The following is a 20,464-nucleotide window of genomic DNA, read 5'->3' as shown; positions in this document are numbered from 1 at the left end:
TCTTTTTTTAGGGAAAGGGAGTAAATTAACTTGAGATTTTTGCGGTTTCAGTTGTCTTGTTCGTATTGGAGGTGGGGCACCTTGAATGTGACTGGTTTGTGTTTGTAGTTTATGTAGGTTGGTTTCCCTATTCAAGGACTTTCTTCAGGATTTCAGCTGTTTCCATTATTGCTAATTTGAGAAAATATATACACATTGACCATGTGTATTTTACAGTAATCGGGACAAAATAACACTTTTATGGTTAAATATTTAGAGATTTATAAAGAATCGGAATTGGTAATTGTATCAGAATCGGGAATTTAGTACAAAATGGGAAATTATATCAGAATCGGGAAAAATATTGGAATCGTTCCATCACTAGAGTCTACATAAACTATTTTATTGTGTTTCATCTATTTTAGCTTTAATGTGATTAGTTTTAATCTCACTCTTCTGTGCAGACTGCAGCTCTCAGTAAGGATTCTGTTTTTCTGTTCATGTGTCCTTTTCTCAGCCATGTCCAGGTGTTTTCATGATTTTCTTCTTTTGTCATTCTTATGAAGCATCCATCTAATTCTTTCGCTTCCCACTTTTCTTATCTTTTTGTTTTTGGTTTCAGCATTTCTTGTATTACTCTTCTTGCCGGTGTCTCTTGCTGCAGTGATCAATCTTTCTGTGTTCTGACATGTCTTTTTTCTGTGCCATCTACAGTCTTTTACGTTTATAACTGTTATAAATAACTTTGCATTATCACAACAGCCGTTTACCATTGATTTCTCGATGGCAAAAGCCATTAGTCTTTCTTTGGGATTTGGATGGCAAAAACAACTCCTAAATCTCTCAGTATTCTCTGCACCCTTCCAGTAAGAGTCTGGTTAGTGGTCTCTTTCTTTGATCTTTCTATCCTTGTTGTCCTGTCACGATAATTTTGTGTGGTATTGGTCAAGGCTGATGGTATGTTATTTTAAGGGAGGGAGTAATTGTCGTTAGTTTAAGTTTGTTATTATAAGTAATTGATAACCAAGTTGTGGTTTTATTTAATATAGAACTTTATTGACATATTTACATAAGAAGAGAGATTGAATGTATGTGTAGAGGTGTACGCCATGTTGTCGAAGGCGGTTGACATCAATATTCATACGCCATGATTTACTTGTTACGCGTATGAAAGTAGTTCTATGATAACACTACATCCCCCTTACCAGAAGGAAGAAAAGTAGTACACATTGTTCAGATATTTATTGTTTAAATCTGTTTGGCCTATGGATTTCACGACTATGTCTTGTTATGTTTGGTGTGTGTTTCTTAGTGTTTATCTGCTTCATTGTTGATATGACCGTGTTGCATGTGGCCATGCCATTCATTTTCCGTATGATTGGGAATTTACTATAATAATCGGCAATTATGAGGTATTCCTGGTCGTTACAGTGGAACAAGTCAGTGCCAACAACTTCCCATGCTCTGCTAGGGATGTCATGTGGTTGTAAAGTTTCCTTTTGCTGTGCTAGGAGGTTTTCCTGGCATATTGAACACTTTTTGATCATGTTCTCAGTGTTAATTCGCTCCCAGTATACAGTATCTCGCAGACGTGTCTTTTCGATACCTTCATGGCTGTAATGTAGTTGGTCCAGGATAGTTTTCTGTTGGTTTTCAGGGATAATAATCCTTAAGCCTTTCATGAGTATGCCATCACTGACAGATAACTCATCTCTGTATGACCAGTATGACCGAATTGTCGGTGGTACTTCCTTAATTGAGCCTGGCCATCCTGATGTTATGGTTTCATGTAATTGGTTGAGTATTGGATCAGCCTTTGTTTCGCTCCTGAATCTCACCAAGTCAACTCGAATATCTAAGTCGATCATGTCAGTGTTTTGAGTACTGGGGAGGCAACTTAGTGTATCAGCTACAGTCATTTCTTTGCCTGGTATGTATTCTATTTGTATCTGGTATCCCTGTAATTTTGTCATCATTCGTTGTAGCCCAGGAGGTGCACTGGTCAGTGGTTTCTGTAGTATCATGACCAAGGGTTTATGATTGATGTGTACCTTGAACTTCCATCCATATAGGTAGACATGATATCCGTGGACACCAAATACAATTGCTAGAAGTTTCCTTTCTATGCATGAATACCGTTTCTTGGCGTCAGTTCGAGACTTTGATGCATATGCAATAGGTTTTTTGTTTTGCATTAATGCTGCTCCAAGTCCTTTTAAACTTGCATCAGTTTGCAGTATTGGTACTTCATTCGTGTCGAAGTATGTTACTGTGGAGTCTTTGGTGATTATTGTTTTAAGTGTTTCAAAGCATACCTTGTGATGCTCTTCCCAGAGAAAAGGTACGTCTTTCATGCCTCTTAATGTATGTGTCTTGTCAGCCAAATTTGGGATGAATGGTGATAAATATGTGACAAGGCCTAAGAATTCTTGTAGTTCTTTTTTGCATGTTGGATATGGCATGTCTTGTAAGTCTTTAAGTTTTTCTGGGTCTGGGCTAACACCATTTTCACTATATGTCATTCCAAAGAAAGATATATTTTTTTATTTTATTTTGCATTTTGCTGCATTAAACACAAGACCATTTTTTGCAGCTACTTGCATGAGCCTGTACAAGATCTTATCATGCTCTTTGTCCATTTTACTATAGACAACAATGTCATCTGTAATTCCAGTTGCTCCGTCAACTTGTTCGAGTATCTGGTCCATTTTCATTTGAAAAATGTCCTGGGATACACTTAACCCAAATGGTAATCTCTGGAAACAGTATCTGCCAAAAGGGGATTGGAATGTCGTTAGCAGCTGAGATTCCTGATCCAAATGTATGGACCAATAACCAGCTTTGGCATCAAGTTTAGAGAACAGCTTGGCACCTGCAAAGTGGTGTGTTAGCTCCTCCACTGTAGGGGTTGCATGGTGTGGTCTTTTTAGCACAATGTTAAGGGGTCTTGGGTCTAGACAGATTCTCAGGCTTCCATCTTTTTTGTGTGAATAAGCTAGGCTGAAAACCCAGTCTGTTGGCTCTGTGACTTTTCTAATGATCTTGTTGTTGACCATTCTGTCTAGTTCCTGTTTTATGTTGTCCTTTAGGGCAATTGGGGTTTTTCTTGGTGGGTCAATGTGAGGTTGTACGTTTTTGCTGGTCGTTAACTTGACATGTCCAGGCATAGTGCCTATTTTGTCGAATTGATCTGGATAGATCTGTACCAAGTCTTCGATTTTGTTGATTGGTTTGACTATATTTTGTTCTTTCACCGTGCAGTGAAGAGTGACCTGGATGCAGTATTTCCAGTGATGGTAGTTCTAGAATTGCTGGTCCATTTATATCTACTATATAGAAGGTGCTTTCGTGCCAATCAGAGGTTTGGTAGTTGCATGTTATACTGATATTGCCATAGCACTTTATCGGTGTTCCATTGTAGGCTATTAATTTTTTGTCCTTACTTTGTTTTTTTAGTTTTGGGAAGCCATCAGTGGTTAATTATCAGGAAACATTCTACAGAATGTAGAAATTGGTAATGTATTACATTGGGCTCCAGTATCGACTTTAATTCATAGTGTGTGAGTCCTGTTTCGATTAGGTAATTTTATATTTATATAAGCGAAGGCTTCATCTCTCTGTGTTTGAGAGGGTGTGTTAATGGTGGAAAAAGTTAAATTTTCGAATTGTTCATTTAGTTCCTGGCTGTTGTTCCTGGATAATATATCAGTTTGGATGAAGTGTTTTTTCTTGGTCTGGTTCATGTTTAATGGTTTTTGGGACCTTGACCTTGATCTTCTGTTATATAAACATACTGTTGCCCAGTAGTTATATTTTCCACACGTTTTGCATTTGGAACCAAATGCTGGGCATGCTTCACGTCGATGTTCGTGACTTTTTCCGCAATTAAGGCAGTTATTTGTCTTTCTACTTTGTTTATATTTTGTAATTGCTTGTATGTCAGTATTGGCGCTATTGTCCGTCTCGTTATTGGTGTTTAATATCTCTCTAAGCTGTTTAATATGTGCGTTTGTTGCTTCGTACGTTTTACCAATTCGGATGGTTTCATCCAGTGTTAGCGTATTATCTTTTCGTATTAGTTCTTTCTGGAATTCAACAATTGGGGTACTCGCAATAATTAGTTCTATAATTCGCTGTTCTTGTTCAATGTCGGTTAGTGAGCATTTTAACTTAAGTTGACGACATCTATTGACGAAGTCGTCTAATGTCTCATTTTGTTTTTAAGACATTAGTTTTAGTCTATTAATCCTAAAGTTTTCTTTAGGTTCTAAATGCTCCAAGAATTTATTAAAAGTAACGTCGGGAGAATGTTTTACCTCATCTGTTAATTTCCAAGTGTTAAATTTTTTGAAACCTTCATTGCCGGTCTTTAGCAGTATGTAATTCACTTGTTGGTCGGTTTTTATTTTGTTTATAGCAAAATATAGTTCTAGCCTCTGTTTAAAAAGTTTAAATGTTTCCGCTGGATTTGGCATTTCCCAGTCCATAAACGGAATAATGTCATTATTGGTAGACATTATTATTAACAGCTATGTATTTTTTCGATAGACAGAAAATTCAATATGTCTGCCGGTGTGCGAAAATCCACACGTGTTTACGGGGACATATACGATATGTAGAAAAAAAATGGAGGCTACTTACGGATGGGTGTCGCTGTCCGTCGGGGGGGAATGAACCAGCATGAGCAGATCTGTCTCACCGCCTAAATAGACTAAGGGAGTGGTGGGAGGCTTGTTCCTATTGGTTATAAAAGACAACCTACAACCATTCCCATTTCTTCTTCTTCTTCTCTTGTCACTTCACTGAGTAAGTTTATGCGAGCGAGGCTAGAGTTTTGATTCCTTTTTCTTTTGATCTGTTACTTGTCCCCATTGGTTAGGGGCGCAGAGAGCATTCTTTGCAACCCCTGACGACAGTGAACTACCGGATCCTGGACTTTTTCCAACATCTTGCAAAGAATGTCCAATAACCCTTTCCTCCCGATTGACCCAATGGATGCCACTAGGGATAAGATATTATCAGAAAAGGAAAATTTGTCACACAGGATTCTGCGTCGCATATCTGCCTGTTCTGGATGCATGGGCTCTCTGGCATACTCCACCTTTAGGGGGCAAATTCTGGCTGATGTCGAGGAGTTGGAGGTATGCGTGGGTCAGTTGGACCGCCTGGATGGAAGGGCCCCTGATGAGAGTGAGGACGATTGGTTGAGGCAGAAGGTGGAATACCTTAATGCCGTGGAGGACCTAGACAATTTCCGCAAGTCATCTCTGCCTGGTCCCAGTGATGGATCTGTTCCCCAGTTGTTTGGAGCGTCTTCTGCGTCGGGTAGGACTGCCGCCTCCTTCGTTGTCAAGCCTCGTCAGCTCCAAATCACGGGGCCCACCTTCAGTGGGCAGGAGGTGGCAGCTGATCCCCTAAGCTTTTGGAATTTTCTTACTCGTTTTGAGAACTGTGTATTTGATATGGCCAGCGATGCAGACAGACTCAACTTTCTGAAATGTTGTCTCTCTGGCGAGGCCCTACGGCTTGTCAAACATTTCAGCTGCACTAACTCGAATTATACTCGAGCCTTATCTATTCTTAAGCGCGAATATTTGGATCTCGACAGTACCGTGGACCATATCTTTGAGGATATCCTGAACTTCTCACCAAAAAGGAATGCTCCCCTCTCGGAATTGGGGGATTTTATCTCCAGGACAGCTTCCATGCTTGAGGAATTGGGAAACTTTTTTTCTTGCGATTTTTCGGTGGACACTTCTAGCGGGGCTAGGCTCATGAGCAAAATACTCTTCAGAAATTTCCCTGATGACCTGAAGGGGGAATTGATGGCACTCGCAGATAGAAGAGTACCGCCTCTATCAGCTCTATTTGGGCTCACTGGTGAAGCTATTAAGCGGATGCAAATCAAGGGGCGTTCTAGTTCATCGCTGCCACCACCAAATGTTACAGGCCGCTGTGCGACACGGAAACCCAATCAATGGACTTCTGCTACTTCATCATTTGGGGCGGACGTTATAGTCGCTGATTCAGCCGGTTACTCTCGCTCCCTTCCACCCATCTTGTCTGTTACCTTCTCGTACGGAGCGAGTGAAGTTTCTGTGAATTGCCTTTTGGATACAGGCAGTGGGCGGACATATCTGTCCTCGTATACTGGGATATCTGTGTCCGGATGAGCCCGTTGGAGCCCAGTGTCAACTTAAGCTGTCTACCTTTCTTGGGGAATGTCTACAACAATTTACGGAGGTAGTATTGGAGACCGACTTGGGCGCAGGAGACACGGTGAGGTGTCCGGTTTTGGTGTCTGCCACTCTCGATTTATCGATTCGGTTGCGGAATTTATCATCGATGTTGCGCACCTTCAGAAGCATGGGCTGCTCACTGGCCGGCCAGTTCGAGGAGGGAACCGATTTAATAACTATCGAGGGTGTGATTGGCCTGGACCTGATTCAGCACCTAGACCCCTTTAAACTGGTTCCGTGTTTGGGGGGTTGGGCCTTCTCGGTCCCGTCTAGATTAGTCCCGTTCGGAGATCTCGACTCCTTCATTTCGGATAATATACCCTCTCGTGATACGACTCATCTGTCCTTTAATACTATAATGGAGCATACTCCACAGGTCGAGGCCTCCCATCTGTGTTTTGTGTTGGAGGCTCGACCTACCTACTTTGACCCCTTTCAGGATTGCTTTCGTGACAGTGTTGTCCAAAGAGGACTGGAACAGATAGTGAGCCTGGAGTCCTTAGGAATACCTGACCAAGAGGGGTTCTCTGAATATGATCAGGAATTAATACAACGGTTTGAGGAGACTGTGGAACTACGCGATGGTAAATACTATGTGGAGCTCCCCTGGCATCAGGATAGATTAGAAAAGGTGCCCTCCAACCACGCAGCATCATTGCGCATCCTGGACCGAGTAGCCTCGAACTTAACAAAGAAAAACCGATATGCCAAATATTTGGAGGTATTCAGGCAACAGCAGAGAGAGGATATCATTGAGGAAATTTTTGTCTCCCCTCAGGAGTTTGATCAATACATTTGGATACTGCATAGACCTGTTTTTAAGACGGATCCAACGACAACAACTAAAATTAGACCAGTTTTCAACTGCAGTTTGAAGACTGGGGGCGGACTGTCCCTAAACGAAGCGGCTTATTCGGGTGTCAACCTCACTGGGGACATTTTAAAACTGCTGTTAGCCTTTAGAACAAACCATTACATTCTGTTAGCAGACATCCATCGTGCATTTCTGACAATTCATCTTAAATCGGAGGCTGACAAGAACCGGTTTTGCTTCTTTCTGAGGGAAGGAAGTTTCCTGCGTTGTTTCCGGTATACCACCCTTATTTTTGGTTTTACCTCCAGCCCGTTTATATTGGGATGTATCTTGAAGTTGCATGCGGCCAAATATCCACTGGATGCCTGCCGCCAGATTATGACAGAAAAGTTTTATATGGACAATCTTGTCGCTTCTGTGGCTGACCGGAATGATCTGTTTTCATTGTACTCCCTTGTTTGGGAACACTTACAGGAGGGAGGTTTCATCATTTAGTCTTGCAATACCAATTGCGAGACCCTCCGTGCCAGAATGGAGAAGGACAGCACGTTGAGCACCCATGGAGAGCAGTGGGAGAAGGTCCTCGGGTATCGCTACTCCCTGCTTACCGAAGAATTGTTCGTACCCCATACTGAATGTGATGCCAACGCATCAAGCAAAAGGAGCATCCTTTCGGAAACAGCTAAGGTGTTTGACCCACTGTCTCTCTATTTGCCTGTCACTATCAGGAGTCGTATACTTATCAGAGCTATGTGGAAAGATGGTATGGGCTGGGACGATATCGCCTCTCCTGCCATCCAGAGTGTCTGGAGAGAACTTGCCGGGGGACTTTCAAGGTTGGGTGACCTACACTTCGACCGAAGGACCATAGTACCGGAGCTGCCCGAGGAGATGCACATCTTTTGCGACACCTCCAAGGATGCCTATGGGATGGCTGTTTACATCGTACAGGGTGGTAGGTCCTCCTTGCTGTTCGCAAAGGCCAAGGTCGCACCCATGAAGGACAAAACCTTGCCGGTTTGGGAACTGATGGCGGTCTTTCTTGCCTTCAAGTGTCTCCCCTCGATTTTAGACAACTGTGAGGGGTTCATATCAACCAACTTGTGTGTGGCCACAGACGCTCAGGTTGTGCTGTCTTGGCTCCTCTCCCAAACCATGGCTTCCAACAACATTTTCGCCAGGAATCGATTAAGGGATATGCTAATGATGAAAACTGAGTTAGAGACTCGCTATGGATTGCAAACCTTCTTTAAATACGTGAACACTCAGTCAAACCCTGCCGATTTGATAACGAGAGGCATATCCTTAAGGAGGTTCCGTTCCTGCCTAGACTTTTGGCGCGTAGGCCCTTCTTGGCTTGGCGGTGGGATCTCTCAGTGGCCGGAGCTGGATCTGACTTACTTAAGTGGGATGTGTCAGCAGATGGCCCAAACTCTATCTATCGCGAGCTGGGATGTGCTTCTGTCGTGTCCTTTGATTGTTTTTCATCCTTCTCCCGTTTATTGAGGGTCACATCCTTGGTTTTTAAGTTCTTAGCTATCAGACTTCACCGTCAGTGGGACTGCGAATCCAGGGCAGCTACCTACCTAATGAGGACTATGCAGCAGCAGGGATTCCCTGCGGAACTTGAATACCTAAGGAGGCCTGACGGGGATCACCTGCCGGCTAGGGTTCGCGACTTAAACCTTTACCTGGATCATGATGGGCTGATTCGTTCGAAGGGTAGGATCGACTCTTCCTTACACTACGATTATGAAGTTAAGAACCCCGTCTTGATAGCAAAACAGCACCCTGTGACACGGCTCATAATCATGGACTGCCATAAGGGGTGTTGCCACCTGAGGACCGGATCAACCCTGGCCGAACTAAGGCGGCGCGGTTACTGGGTACCCCAGGGAAGGCAAGCTGTTAACCTAATATTAGCTGAATGTTCGACGTGTAAATGTTATAACTCTAGGCCATCACCGCCGAAAGCTTCTGCCGACCTGCCTTCACATCGGACTGACTTCTGTACCCCATACCAACACACCGGGATCGATTTTACCGGCCATCTGTGGGTGTGGGATGGGAAAAGAAATATAAAAATGTATCTGTTATTGTTTACTTGTCTGAACATCAGGGCCGTCCACATAGAAGTAGTACCAGATATGAGCGTCTCCTCCTTCCTACAAGCTCTGATCCGTTTCACAAACCAGAACGGTGTCCCTGAGGCTTTATATAGCGATAATGCTAAAACTGTCAAGGGAGGAGGGCGACTCTTCAACCGGCTTGTGCTCTGCAAGGATTACCAGGACAGATATGGTCCTAGCAACATGAAACTGAAGACTATTCCACCCTTTTCCCCTTGGTATGGAGGGGCATGGGAAAGGTGTATTCGAACTATAAAAAACTGCCTGTATAAAGTTGTTGGAAGAGAAAATTTGAACTATTTCTCTTTACTTACCATCATTTCCGACATACAGAGATCGGTCAACAACCGACCTCTTACTTACATATCATCGACTGACAAGGATGTGACTGCCATTACGCCCAATATGTTCCTCAGACCTAATAAGTGCCCTGGATTATTATTCAGGTTGCATGAAGAGGCTCCTTCGGTTCCTCTCGGCCGATTCGAGCTGATCCGTACTCTGCAGCTTAGAGACCAATGCCTGAGTAGATTCAACGAGCTCTGGTACAAGGAATACCTTCTGGAGTTGGGAAGAAAGGCCCCTGCGCCATCTTGCCCCCAATCGGGAGACCGGCTTCGGAAGGATGATGTTGTTCTTATAAAAAGCCCTCTGAAGCCCAGGCCCTTTTGGGCGTTAGGTACTGTTACCGAGCTCGTCCAAGGCAACGACAACGTCGTTAGAGCGGCTCGAGTCAGAAGGGCTAATGGTCTGGTAGAAGTACATTCTCTAAAACACCTGTATCCCCTCGAAATCTCCTTGAACTCCCGATGCTTGATGCTTCTCTGGAGGAAGAGCCTGATTCGCCATTGGTAGCTGAGGATGAAACCTGGTTGTGCCCTAGCTGCAATCATCCTCAACAGAACCTAGCCATGATCGCCTGTGACGCGTGCGACAGGTGGTACCACTTCAGATGTGTGGGAATCGACCAAGAACCTCCAGAAAGACAAAAGTGGTACTGCCCTGAGTGTGAGCCCCAGAGAAGGCGTAGAGGCAGGCCGAGTCTGCTTCCTGCATAATGAATCGTGCCTTGGACCCCATTTTTTCCCCTTTTTTTTCTTTTTCTTTTTTTTTTCCTTTTGTTGGGAGTGTGTAGAAAAAAATGGAGGCTACTTACGGATGGGTGTCGCTGTCCGTTGGGGGGGAATGAACCAGCATGAGCAGATCTGTCTCACCGCCTAAATAGACTAAGGGAGTGGTGGGACGCTTGTTCCTATTGGTTATAAAAGACAACCTACAACCATTCCCATTTCTTCTTCTTCTTCTCTTGTCACTTCGCTGAGTAAGTTTACGCGAGCGAGGCTAGAGTTTTGATTCCTTTTTCTTTTGATCTGTTACTTGTCCCCATTGGTTAGGGGCGCAGAGAGCATTCTTTGCAACCCCTGACGACAGTGAACTACCGGATCTAATTGACAAAAATTCAAAATGTCTGCTATTGTGCAAAAATTCACACGTGTTTATAGCATAAACGAGAATGACAGCAAATTTTTATAAAATGCACAGGTGGGTAAAATAATGAAAATTGGTTTACATGCCTTGTTTTGTCTTTTGTAAACGGATTTTTCCTCTCGTGTCTGTTGCCGAAGTTTTGTCTTTTGTGAAAGAAATGTTTTTCCTTTCTCGTCTGTTGCCGAATTCTTTTATTCATTTATTTCTTTTTTTCGTTTCGTTTTCTGTTGTCGGTTGCGACTAGTCAATCCAACTGAGTGAGTTTTTTTTTTTTTAACTGTTATAAATGTTCAGTATCCATTTCGCTGCCACCATGTCATTAGTTTATGTTTGTTGTTATAAGTAATTGATAAGTAAGTTGTGGTTTTATTTAATATAGAACTTTATTGACATATTTACATAAGAAGAGAGATTGAATGTACGTGTGTAGAGGTCTACGCCATGTTGTCGAATACGTATGTTGACATCAATATTCATACGCCATGATTTACTTGTCACGCGTATGAAAGTAGTTCTCACTACAGTAATCAAATTAATTTTTTTTTTTTTTTCAGTTTCAGTTTTCTTAGATTCATGCGTAAGTGTTATTTTTATGTTTTTGCTTTTGTTTTATTTCTAGTGGAACATCCACGTGTCTGGTTAACATTTATAATTTATTTGGGTTGGTTTCTGCATTTGAAGATTTTCCTTAAGAATTTTTTTTCTGGTTTCATTATTTCTGTCCACTGTATATTATGAGCCTTTCTTCTGATTCCAATTACTCCTATTCTTTTACCAAGGTATTTTGGGGACTGTTCTTAGTGTACGCACGCTTATTGGTTTCATATTGACTTTCTTTATGTTCAGGTCTCTGGCAAGTTCTGGGTATTTTCTTTGTTTTTCTTGATCTTCACCCTGCGTATTATTGGCTCACAAAGAGCTTCCACACAGGTCATCAAAGATCTCTCCTTGAAACCGACCTGTGGTGTTCCCTGGAAGCTGAGTGACAACAAGTCTCCCCAGATTTTCCAGTATTCTCCACCTCTTTCGATAGTATTTGCAAATAAATTTGCATTATCGCATTATTATTATTATTATAGAAGTGACTGATGAAAGATCATGGCAATGGCTTAGAGCTGGGTATCTGGCTAAGAGTACTGAAGCTTTTGTGTGTGCAGCACAAGAGCAGGCATTAGGAACACTATTGTTCAAAAAAGTGGTTCTAGGAGAGGAAGTTGCTGCAGAATGCCGGATTTGTGGTAAGACCTCAGAGTCAGTTCTGCACCTTGCAGCTGGGTGTAGTGGACTGGCCCAGAGAGAGTACCGCAAAAGACACGATCGCATTGGACTCCGAACATATTGGGAAGTGTGTAAGAGGGTTGGGGTGAAGTGTGCTGGAAAATGTTTTGAGGAGGTGCCTGATGAAGTGAGAACAAGTAAGGATGGCAAGGTATGATGGGATAAAAGTGCTATAACGACCAAGCAATTGGAACATAATTGTCTGGATTTGGTCGTCATTGACAAGGTTTCAAAAAACTGGCAGATTGTAGATTTTTCAGTACCCTGGGACAGGAATATGAGAGAGAAGGAAAATGAGAAGTGGAGCAATTATGCTCCATTGGCCTTGGAGATAAGGTGTATACACGGGGTTAAAACACAAATAATCCCGGTCGTAGTTGATACACTAGGAGTAGTATCAAGTCGTCTGGCAGGACAATTGAAAAAACTACAAATCCCCGATGTTTTAGGCGGCCTTCAAACTTCTGTAATTATAGGTACCACCAACATCCTTAGGAAAACCTTTGATCTTTGAAGCTCCTGGTTTGAAGCTGGAATTAAGAGAAATCCTCTGGAAATGAATCGCATCCCTTTCCAGAGAGACGTTGATAAACGAAATCAGAATTATTATTAAAGTTTTCTAAGTCAGTTGCGCATCTTGCAGCAAGCTGTCGCAGATTCGCTCAGAGGGAATACCACAGAAGGCATAACCACATGTGGCTACAGATTTACTGGAAAGTTTGTAGTTAGTTTGGAGTAAAGTATGCTGGGAATGGTTTGAGGAGGTACCTGAGGATGTAAGAACTAGTGAGGATGACAATGTTAAGGTATTGTGGGACAAAAATGTCAAGTAATTGGAACATTATCATTCGGAATTGGTAGTCATTGACAACGTCTTAAAGAAGTGTCAAGTCATAGACTTTTTTGTGCCCTGGAACAAGAACATAATTGATAAGGAGAAAGAGAAGTGTTGCAATTACACTCCTATAGTAAAATGTATGCGTGGAGTTAAAATCCAAGTAGTTTTGGTGGTAGTAGTTGTGCTAGATGTGATATCCAATCGCTAGAAATGCATAATTTGTTGAGTGGTAGTTTGTCTTTTACTATTTGGACTAACAATACTGTTAAGAAAACTCTTGATCGTTGAATCTCCTGGTTTGGAGTCAGATTGGAGGGAGAATCCCCTGAGAATGAATCTCCTCTTTTTTCAGGGAGTCGTTATCAAAATTTATTATTATTATTATTATTATTATTATTATTATTATTATTGTTATTATTATTGTGGTTGTTGTTGTTGTTGTTGCTGCTGCTGCTGTTGCTGCAGCCTTCCTGCTGATTCCACTCTCTCCCATTAATTTTTAAAGTTTTTCAGGGTATTGTTCCTAGTGCTCCTACTACTATTGGAGTTACCTTTACTTTCTTCACCTTCCGTATCCTTTTCAGATCTCTGGCCAGTTCCATGTATTTATTTCGCTTCTCTGTCTTCTTGCTACTTACCCTATAAATATCAAGGTCTACTCAAATGACAAAATCTACAATCTGGTAGAACTTTTGCTTCTTGTTAACTATTATGACTTCTTGCTTAGATGACTTTATCTGTTTGTACATCCACGTCACATAGAATTTTCAAGTACTGCTGTCGGTTTGTGTTTGTACCATTAGTCTGGGGATCCAAGATGCAGTCAACTGATCATGTCTATGCTCATATTCTTTTTAAGTTGTATTCACTTATTATGTGGTTTATCATTTCATCTCTTTGTTCACAGTCTGCATTTGCTGTTTTCTTGTGTCTTATCATCCTTTGCTTTAATATAATTGCTTCTTACCGCGTTATCTTGTGTCACTGTTATTTGTGATTCAGTTTCTCTATTTAGGTGTCCTTTTCATGAGTCTAATCTTTTGTCATCCTTATGACTCGATTGTGTAGCTGTTTTTCTTCCCATTTTGTCTTTTCTCGTCTTATCCTCGCCTCTCCGTTCTCTGTTGTGTTCATGTTTACATTGTATCTTGATGTGGTGATTAGCTTTTCTGTGTGTTGTGCTATGTATTTTTCTAGTTGTTTTTTTGTTTGTTTGTTTGTTTTTTTTTTTGTCATTCGCGCAGTCATCCACACAAACCAGTTTTCTTCTTCCGTCTTTCTTTTCACACAGAATCGATCAGTGTCATCCTTTGGTATACTATTAGTGCACTGTGCATGATTATAAGTTTCCTGGTCTTCTAGTTGAGATACCTTAGTTCTTCTTTGTTCTAGTCCATAAATGTTCCAGAATAACTTATTAGTAATACTTCCAATGTGTTTATACCTTGTATTAGGTTTTTACTGTATAGTTTCTAGGAGTTTTCTGGTTCTTCTTGAGTATTTATTATTATTTACTTGCCAAGAGTAGTTACACAAGCCATCATCAAAGATTTTTCTTTGATAACAACTTATAGTGTTCTCTGGACTCTGAGTGACAACAAGTCTCCCTAGATTTCCAGTACTCTCTACCTCTTTTAATAACCATTGCAGATGAATTTGCATTATCATAACAGCTGCTTACCGTTGATTTCTGATTGGCAGCAAACATTTGTCCTCACTGGAATTTGGGTGACAAAAAGCCTCCCCAAGATCCCAGTTCTCTAGGCACTTATCCAGTGGATGTCTGGCTAGTGCTTTCTCCCCTCAGTCTTTCCATCCTTCTTGACCCTCCTTGCTTATTTGTATAGCATCAGTTTTTGGTGACATACACACAAATTTTTATTTTTTTAAATAAGAAATAAAATATAATAAATGGGGGAAGGTAGAGGCACATGGGGATAAACTTACAATTATACAGTTTCAGTTTTGTCGATTCTGTGTGATGCTGCATTGTGTTTTCAATCTGTAGCATTTTCTATATGTCCAGTTTGTGCCAACAAGTCTCATCAGATTTCCTGTACACTTCTTTCAATAACAATTGCAGATGAATTTGCGTTATCATAACAACCACTTACCATTAATTTCTCACTGACGACGCCATTGGTCTTCACTGGAATTTGGGTGGCAAAAAGTCTCCCCAAGTCCCAGTCCTCTTTGCACTCATCAAACGGAGTCTTTCCATCGTTTTTGACCATCCTCGCTTATTTGGTGTAGCGTTAGTTTTTAGTAACAGAATTGTTTTTTTAAATAAAAAAATATAATAAAACAAATGGGGGAATGCAGAGGGATTAACTTACAATTATATTTCGGTTTTCCTGGTTTTATGTTTTACTCCATTTTGTTTTACATCTGTACCATTTTCTGTATGTCCAGTTTGTGCCTGTAGCTTGTGTGTAAGTTTCCACACTCAAGGGGTTTCCTTACTATTTCAGCCGTTTTCATTATTATTATTATTATTATTATTATTATTATTATTATTATTATCTTCATTCTCAGGTATTGTATTCAACACGGGGCATGTCTGGAGGGATTTACGAAGATTTACTCTTTCAACTCTGCGGAATTTTGGAGTCGGAAAAAAAAGTTTAGAAGAAAAAATATTCACAGAAATGCATGAAATTAGTCATGTGATCGAAGCCCATCAGGGAAAACCTTTCTTGCTTAAAAAATGTATCGGTGATGGCGTGTTGAATATCATTTACTGCATCGTCTTTGGAGAAAGGTATGTGTGTTCTTTTTAAGGTTCGTTTTGTGATTGTTGTTGTCGTTTTCTCTTCAATTCTTTTCATCCAGGCGTCAAAATTGACACTACTAACATTCCTTCGATTTAAGAAGAGATCTTTTCAGTAGAGCTTTTTGAAGTAAGCCTTGTTTTGAAAACTTTTTGTTCCTTAGCTAGGATGATATCATAATAAATGATAATAAACTACACTACCCTTCAAAGGAGGAGATAATGCTTGAGAAAATGATACAAGACAACAGAATATATATTATAGTACCTTCACCCCTAAATTTAAGGAAATAGAAGGTAATCTCTGAAAGGTATTATCATAATTACAGAACAGGTACTACACTAGACCCCTCTCCTAGAAAAAATATAAGGAAGTATTGCTTAGGAGAATGATCTCATGATGAAAGAACAAATACTACACTAAGAAGGAGATAATGCCTAGGAGAATGATATCATGTCAATGGAGCAGATACTACCCTTGTTCCCTTAAACAGGAGGTAATTCCTAAGAGGATGATATAACAGAACATGTACAAACTGTTCCCCCCAAAGGAGGAGTTAATACCTGGTAGATTGGTATCATGGCAAAGAAACATATACCACATTGCTTCTCTCTTCAAAGGAGGAAGTAATATCTGGGACAATAGTTCTATGGCAATCGAACAGATGCTCCACTAGCCCTCCCCTGCCCAAAAAATGATGCAGTGCATGGTAAGATGATGCCATGGGAAGAGAACAGATACTACCCTTCCTTCAAAACAGATATTACATTAACCCCCACCTCAAAAAAAAAGTAGCAGGTAATTTCTGGGAATATGTTATCATAATATCATGATCACCAAATACATACTTTACTACTCGCCCCTCTCCCTGAAAGGAGGAGGTTGTTAAACAATGGATAGAGAGAGAGAGAGAGAGAGAGAGAGAGAGAGAGAGAGAGAGAGAGAGGAAGAGTGTGAGTTATAGTGTAGACACGTTGACCGGAAGTCAAGATCAGCTGATTGGATTGCATGTGAGTCATGTGATCAGGTTAGCTGAATCGAGGAGATTTGGTTGGGACTTGGAAGAGAGCGGACGGCTTTGCCGTTGTCTCCTCCCCTTCGCTGGGGGGCGGGGACGAATGCTGACGTGGTAGAAATAATACCTAGAAGTAAAAAACAACACAGGCCAAATTCACTTTCCATTCTTCTGCGAACGATCTGGACGGTGAATAAAAAACTATAGAACCAATTTCTTGTTTTGGAGTGAAATAAATCTTCGTCCCCAAAAACAGGTATCAAGTCTCCCTCCCAGACGAGAATTTCCAGATGGACCAACGAAATGGCAGAAGGTATGTTGAAGATACATGACATGTCACACACATATTCACACTTAACAGCATATGAACATATATAATAGAAAGACCACTAGACGATCACACACACAACGACATTAACTCTGATAAGATAATCAAACACTCAATCCTTTATAAATAGACAATACAACAAACGCTCCTTTTATGACACGACAATACAAAAGAGGTAATACCTGAGAGGATGCTTTTATGACAAGAGAACATATGCTACACTACCCTTCTAGAATTAAGCATTGAAAGATAATAAATAGTATAGTTTCGGTTTAAGACAGACAGATACCAAATCTCCATTAATAGCATGTACAGATTGAATGTGGATGTTATTTTGGCTGCAGAAAATCACTGATAGCGACATCAGTACATTTGTGATAATGTTGATCGAATTTGACTTTATATTGCAATCATATTTGGGTATCATTGGTGGAACACATTAGCACAAGACTGCTTCCCTTCATTAACATAATCTTCAAACCTAATGTCGACTTATTATAAGCCATCCTCATAAGTAATATAGTTTGGTTCATTCCATTCATCATTTTCAATCCTCTCTGACTTTTCTTCATCATTCAACTGACAATCTATCCATATCACTGACCCTTTTCCTTGAGCGGCTTTCGATAAGTACTGAGTTCTTAAGAAAAAAAATGCTCTAAGAATACTTTTATCCCCATGCCATGCCTCTCATCAAGTTGCGCAATCACGTGCTATATTTTCCAGCCTTTGGAATATCTTACATTGTTTAGAGTTGCTGAAGTGATCTATCAAACTTAGTGATCTTGTTCCAGTGGCTGACTCATTTAATTAAAACATTTAACTGGATGATTGACTGTGTATGCTGTTTTATCTGCAAAAATCAAAACCTCTCCATCGGATTACAGATAAAGGTACAAGGCTATTTTTGACCAGATTGATTGGATTCAACATTATGCTGCAACCAGCTTTATAGCTCCTCAATTTAGGAACACATTACAACAGTACTGCTTCCCTGCAAACTACAACATGGTCATCTTCGAATCAAATATCAACAAATATTTTTCATAAACCATCCCCATAAGTAATCAATTTATTTTCGCTACATTCTTTATCATTCAACTGAAAATCAATCGATCATATTAACCCTTATAATCGATTGTCTTTTGGCCTTGATAACTGATCACTCCTTAGTAAAAGAATCAAATGCATTCTAAGAATTAATACTCCCCATACACACATGACATACTTATGGTCGTATTTCACTGTGTTTTTGTTGCTAAATTTTCTTCTATTACTACCTTTACTATTACTGGAGGGAAGTTCTTTTCAAGAATCTGGTAAAAATTCTTTGGTATGTTAATCAGGATGAGTACACTGAATGGCGGATTGAACTATATTGAATTTTATGCTTATTTTTCTTCCCATTATGTCTAGTTCCAGAATGTTGGTGTGGAGTCATTAAATTAATGATAATTATAATTACTCCATCAAGGGTTTCAGAAAAAAAAAACAGTTTATCAGATGTGACAGAGTATGGACGCATGTATGGCAGCAACAACAGCCAAGTATGCAAATGACTAAATCGTGTGCAAGGTGACGTCACAGCGTGAAGAAAAGATGTGAAAGATTATACAAGGAGAACGTGTGCACAGGTCGATGATAACATTAGAGATGGACAGAGAAACCTTTTACACACGTGACCGAGAACAACAGGAAAAGACGCATCCTAAATATGGTTAAACAAAGACAGATTACCATATTTTCGACACGGCAGAGTCTTATTAAGCTCATTGGAATACGAGAAGACTTTTGAACAAGAGACAAGGTGTTATTCTGGAAAGTACTTGTAAATAAACGTCTGTTGTTTCACTGAAAAAAGAGTGAGTCAAGTTATTCCTTGTCTTTGTTTCCTTGCGACGATGTCAACATGTAACGTTACACAGGTGCTGAGGAGAATCCTAATATGATTGGAAATACTCGATATTAAAAATAGAGCATAATTATAGTTTATATATATATATATATATATATATATATACTGAGAAAAATTTGAACCCATTTGGTCATTCATTTAAATCAGGCTAGGTGTTTTGCATTAGAAAAAAGTGTTTGCAGAGCTAATTAAATATAAAAACTTTCTACTCTTTATATCTTTCTCCCTTCTTTCTCTTTCTTTCACTCTCCATCTACAGGTTAAATAGTATTACTACTTGTAGTGATATTTGCTTTTGTTTCTAATGGACTATTCCAATTTTTTTCTTTCTCTTTTATCACCTTCAGCTTTATTGCCTTTACTTTTTATATTACATCTTTGGAAGTTGAGTGATCTTATGTTAAATTAAAAAAAAAAGAGTGAGGTGTGATAACTTACAAACGAACGTGAAATTGCCTTAGCAAATTAAATGGATATTTTATGGTCAGTATGTTCTGCACGTTGTGTGTGTGTGTTTTTTTTTTTTTTTTACTTTCAGATTAGAATACACACATCCCAGATTTCATGAATTCATTCAGATCTTTGATTTCCTTTTCAAAAATGCTGGCGTGCAACTTCCAGAGAATTTTTTTCCTTGGCTTCAATATATTCGCAGAAATTCACCTGTAAGTATTTTAATGAAAGAAGAATGTATGAGTAGATGCACTCTCGAAATAATTTGATTAAAAAAACTCAATTTGTTTACATTTTATTCTCACGGGGAATTCTTCTAATTGCCCTTGGCCTGACGATTTCCTGTGGGATGAAATGCAGACGCCTCTGTTTAGCTTAATATTCCTACAAATCTGCAGAAGCTTTGTTGCTGTCATAATGAGGTATAGTTCTGTTAAGTTACGGAGGGTTCACCCTACACAACTTTACCTTCTTTTTGATGGACTACCATTTCCCAATTAGTTTCAAATTCATTTATCTTTCTCAGCATCATCACTGTCGGGTTCATCTGATGATGTATGTGTAGCCTTCAATAACATGTATGCACATATGTAGCACGAAATGTTTGCATAAATAAAAAATTATAATCTCTCTCTTTCTTTCTATCATTCTCTCTCTGTCTGTCTGTCTGTCTGTCTCTCTCTCTCTCTCTCTCTCTATGTATATATATATATATATATATATATATATATATATATTAATGGTGAGACGATTCCAAAATTTTTCCCGCTTCCGATCCAATTACCAATTCCGTTCTAAATTTCCGATTCGATTCCTGATTGCAATTCCGATTCTTTTAATATTTATAAATATTTAATTAAAGACTTGTTTTTGTGTGTGTGTGTGTGTGTGTGTGTTTGCTTTTCTTTTATTTTTTTATTTTTTTTGTAAATTTTCAAATTATTACATAAATCCCCGGGTAATTTCCAGGTATATTTTTTCTCAAATATTTTCCTAATTCAGAAGCAAGTTCTGAAACAGTGGTGCATGGATTGGCTTCGACTAAAGCTCTTAATTGATCGTTGTCAACATCCGATGCCCGACCACTACGCTCTTCATCTCCAAGACTCTCCTTGCCACCAAGAAATCTCTTAAACTTGTGCTGTATTTTCAGTAGTGGTTCCTAGGCCAAACGCTTCGTTGATATCACAAGCTGTTTCAACAACTTTTCGACCTTT

The 20,464-nt window shown here is 39.9% G+C and overlaps 1 protein-coding gene across 1 annotated transcript in view; it reads left to right on the top strand.

Moving 5' to 3' along the window:
• Window positions 1-20,464, top strand: part of LOC145256441 (cytochrome P450 2J4-like) — a 47,125-nt gene that overhangs the window by 2,571 nt on the left and 24,090 nt on the right. Inside the window, exons 2-3 of the mRNA XM_080115347.1 lie at window positions 15,301-15,526; window positions 19,333-19,459. Coding sequence (XP_079971473.1) covers window positions 15,301-15,526; window positions 19,333-19,459 — 353 coding nt within the window. The remainder of the gene's footprint in view (window positions 1-15,300; window positions 15,527-19,332; window positions 19,460-20,464) is intronic.

This window comes from Euprymna scolopes, chromosome 32 (genome assembly GCF_053919585.1).
Source record: "Euprymna scolopes isolate OS-2025 chromosome 32, ASM5391958v1, whole genome shotgun sequence".
Classification (NCBI taxonomy): Eukaryota; Metazoa; Mollusca; class Cephalopoda; order Sepiida; family Sepiolidae; genus Euprymna; species Euprymna scolopes.
This window is presented reverse-complemented; position numbering and strand designations above follow the sequence as displayed.